General features: G+C 38.8%; 1 protein-coding gene across 1 annotated transcript; it reads left to right on the forward strand.

Annotated features, from left to right (window-relative positions):
* The first annotated feature begins 305 nt into the window (after window positions 1-305).
* LOC135074928 (V-type proton ATPase subunit e-like) lies at window positions 306-3,531 on the forward strand. Its single transcript, XM_063969297.1, has 4 exons — window positions 306-592; window positions 1,162-1,209; window positions 1,339-1,426; window positions 2,604-3,531. The coding sequence occupies exons 1-4, from the start codon at window positions 420-422 to the stop codon at window positions 2,676-2,678; spliced, it is 384 nt and encodes a 127-aa protein (XP_063825367.1). The 5' UTR covers window positions 306-419; the 3' UTR covers window positions 2,679-3,531.
* The last annotated feature ends 240 nt before the right edge of the window (window positions 3,532-3,771 follow it).

Consider the following 3,771-nt stretch of genomic DNA (forward strand, 5'->3'; position numbering starts at 1 on the left):
GATTTTTTTTTCTTTCAATTACTTTTTGTAAAGAAAACGTAATAACTTTTAAACTAAGAGGTATAATCCTGATAAAATAAAACAGAGATACTAATAAAATACATAAAATATCCAGAAAATGGCAACATATAATAAAAAATGTTATTAATTTTCATTGTGCACTTTATCAAGACTCACAGTGTATTTTTATACGAATGTCGAATCTCCACGGAACCCTATGGAGGTTATAAGAAGTTTATACTATAGACAAATAATTAAAAACATATTCTGTCAGTTCAACACGTCAAGTTAACGTCAATCACGGCCATAAATGACATTTAGGAATTCTAACATTAATCTGTTTATTTACTTTATTTACTGCTAACAAAAAGCTAGCAAAATAAAAGAAGTACTAATAGTGCCTATTGTAATTGTTAAAAATGAATTTAGAAGAAACCGAGACTACCACGACTGCTGCGACCACCACCACGGCGGGCCCCACCATCGTGCCGAAAGACCCTGGGATGTATCTGCCGATATATGTCATGACCGGCATCTATGGGGCAGTGTTCATTCTTGCTCCTTTATTCGTTCGCAAAGGACCTAATCGTGGGTTAGTTTTTTGCTATTGTACAAATGACAACGTAACCGCTGGTGTAATGGTACCACCTGCTTCAGATCTAGAGGTCCCGGCAGTGGCGTAACTACCACGAGACCCGTGGCAAATTTAATGGGGCCCTGGCCCCTGACATGCCATGATACGGGGGGGTGCCTTTGGTAGCATAGGTCATGAATGAGGAATGAGTACATCAACTATCATCTTCGAATTGGTAACCCAAAAAATACATATAGTGTGTGCATTTATTTCACTTGTAAAAAAAAAAAGTTTTTCTTGGGCCCGGGGGCCCGTTGCATTTTGCCAGCCCTGCCACCCTGTAGTTGCGCCACTGGGTCCCGGGATCCCAGTAGGTTTAAATTTTGGGATTGATTGGTGGTAGGGCTTGATCTTAGTCTTCCTGGCTAGCTACCACCATCTACCTAACAACACTGTTGAGTTCCGGCAGTTTGAGGTAAGATAGCCAGTTCGTCTGTGGTTGAGGATTCTGGGTGAAGCTCACTTCGACAGGTGAAATTCGTTAGGTTTGTCTCATTAATTTAATTGTTATTCTTCTCTTTTCACAGGATAATAAGGTGTTGTATATGGATGTCAACTTTCTCTTTATGGATGCTGTAAGTCGTATTAAATTTTGACTACAATTAGCAACTCTTTAATAGATTTTTTAAATGTTTATCTACAAACATTGAGTAATTAATTCCATCAAGTTACAATATTTTATTGTATAATTTCTTATTTCACAGTTGGTTCACGGTGTATGTGTCCCAAATGAATCCATTATTGGGGCCCCGCCTTAAAAACACCACTCTGGCTTGGATATCCCATTCTTGGGTGAGTCTAGGAATGTACTATCTTATTTCAAGGTCAATTGGTAAAGTAAAGTAGGTAATTTTAGGCACGGCGCAAATGGGTCACCGACCACAGCCACCGGTGGCTGTCGCGCGCCCCATTTCTAAGTGTCAGAAGCGAACGACAGTCACCGGTGTCTGGAAGGCGCCACATTTGTAACCCTATTTCTATTGCTGTAGGCACAAATCCCAAATAGCGGGACGTGAATGGATTTCCGATATATGAATGTATCAACATCCATTGAGATGAGTGCTCCATGATGGTACGCGTGCGATGATACGTGGGGGGGGAGCAGTGCAAACAGTGGCGGTTGTCGGCGTTTTGCGTTTGTGTGGCACGTAGTGACCATTAGGGGCGACTGGGGCGAGTCGCGGACACTACTGTAGCGAGTGGCAGCCACCGGATACACGTGTGCCACCGGTGGTTGTGGTCGGTGGCCCACTTACGCAGAGCCTTACTCGTTATACATAATGATATTGCCCTTATGCCCAGTTTCTGAATTGAGACTTTTGACTTGAGCGTGCTCATCTTCTTATCAAGTCTGAAGCAATAATGTTTTGGTGGGCTTTTTGATAACTTCAGCTACGAGGCTTGATCAAGACATATCGTAGTATTAGGCCCGATTTACACCAAGGCGGAGCGGAGAAATGTTTTGAATAACCAATTTCATTCAATCTGAATGACATCTGAGGGCCTAGTGTGAGTTTATATCAAACGCGCTCACTAGCGTCAAAAAATTACATTAAATGTATGACGGATTGTACAGCGCCCCAAGCGGGAAACGTTCAAAAACTAAAATTTTCATACATTTTTTTAAACGCGCTCACTAGTTAGCGCGTTCGATGTAAACTCACACTCAGCCCACTGATTGCTTGTTGAAACATTTCTTCTTAGTGGAAACCGGGGCTTAACTGTATATCTGTTTTTTTATAGGATCAAGGCATGTATTTGACCGCAATCGCAATTTTTACACAATATTTATTATTATTCGTTCGTTTCAGCCAAATGACGTCCACTGCTGGACAAAGGCCTTTCCCAAGGTTTTCCACAATTAACGGTCCTGCGCTGCCCGCATCTCGGCTCTTCCCGCAATCTTTACCAGATCGTCGGTCCACCTAGTAGGAGGCCTACCTTATTATTATTATATGTTTATTTTCAGGGTAAGAGCTCCGAGGAGCCTTCCGAAGGTTCTACAGACACGACACTGGCACCCACTACTGATGATCAATCATAATACTACCGGAATATAAAAAATCTGAATCAACAAGTTTTAGAAAAGTCAGTAAGGCCTACTAAGACACAGCTTATAAGTGCTGCACTTTAATAGACCTAAAAGGTACCTATTTTACCCTAGAAGTTTAGAATAGGGATGTATCCTAGGTAAAAAAGCAAGAGTTTTAATTAGTCCGTCAGTTAGCTTATCAAAAACTACTCGACACGTATTTTTCACTTTTTATAACTAATGAAAATGTAAAGATATAAAGCGTGCCAAAGTTCTAAAGAAAAGGCACGTGACGTCAGTGAGTGCGTAAAAGTGCAGCACTTTGTGACGTCGCACGGAACTTCAACGCACTATAACTTTGTAATTATTTGTTTGATTGACAATTAAAAGTATACGAGTCCAATTTTTTTTATATTAAAATTGACGGACTAAACAATTTTTTTTAGGAAACTAGCCTATTGTATACCTAACAAATAATAATTAATTTGCGGTTTTAGACAACTCAAAAAAATCATTTTTGTCACCTTTACCTATGCTCCAAACAAGTTTTAAATTTTTTTCATTTAATTTTATTCTTGAATGTCGTTCAGCCGTATAAATCATTACTAACTGGATATGCGCAGTGACACCCGCAACGTAAGTTAATTTCATAACAAGTAATTTTCCGGTTTTTATAATTGAGTTTGCTCAATATGTGGAAAGTATTTATAAAATTATATATTTCCTTTCTAGCTAGTAGCTTGAAATGTATGCGTTTTATTTTAATTATGTATTTTTAATCGCGTAAGTAATTTAAGTTGGCATTTATTTTTGTTAACTTAATAAATAAAAAGATAAATTTGGTATGAGACATGTAGAGGCTCCTTAAGAGCAAAATGACGATTTGTAAGAACTATTTATTAGTGTAAACAAATAAAGAAATTTTGACTTTGACTTTGAAATGTCTGTCACATTCATCATTTCTTGTTTTTTTTACATAAACATCAACGAAATACTGCACAATACTGCTATAGATCTAGTGCTAGACTTAGTGCCTGAGGTATGGGGGCGGCACGTCAGCAAACGTCAGCAAGATTTCAGATCTCCTTCAGACTTGTACTCTATG

Source organism: Ostrinia nubilalis, chromosome 9 (genome assembly GCF_963855985.1).
Source record: "Ostrinia nubilalis chromosome 9, ilOstNubi1.1, whole genome shotgun sequence".
In the NCBI taxonomy this organism is placed as follows: Eukaryota; Metazoa; Arthropoda; class Insecta; order Lepidoptera; family Crambidae; genus Ostrinia; species Ostrinia nubilalis.

What these genes read in the sequence shown, in the direction of transcription:
- LOC135074928 (XM_063969297.1), top strand. Translation starts at nt 420, where the DNA reads ATGAATTTAGAAGAAACCGAGACTACCACGACTGCTGCGACCACCACC. An exon ending in ACTTTCTCTTTATGGATGCT is followed by an intron (nt 1,210 to 1,338) that starts GTAAGTCGTATT and finishes CTTATTTCACAG; the next exon opens with TTGGTTCACGGTGTATGTGT. An exon ending in CTTGGATATCCCATTCTTGG is followed by an intron (nt 1,427 to 2,603) that starts GTGAGTCTAGGA and finishes GTTTATTTTCAG; the next exon opens with GGTAAGAGCTCCGAGGAGCC.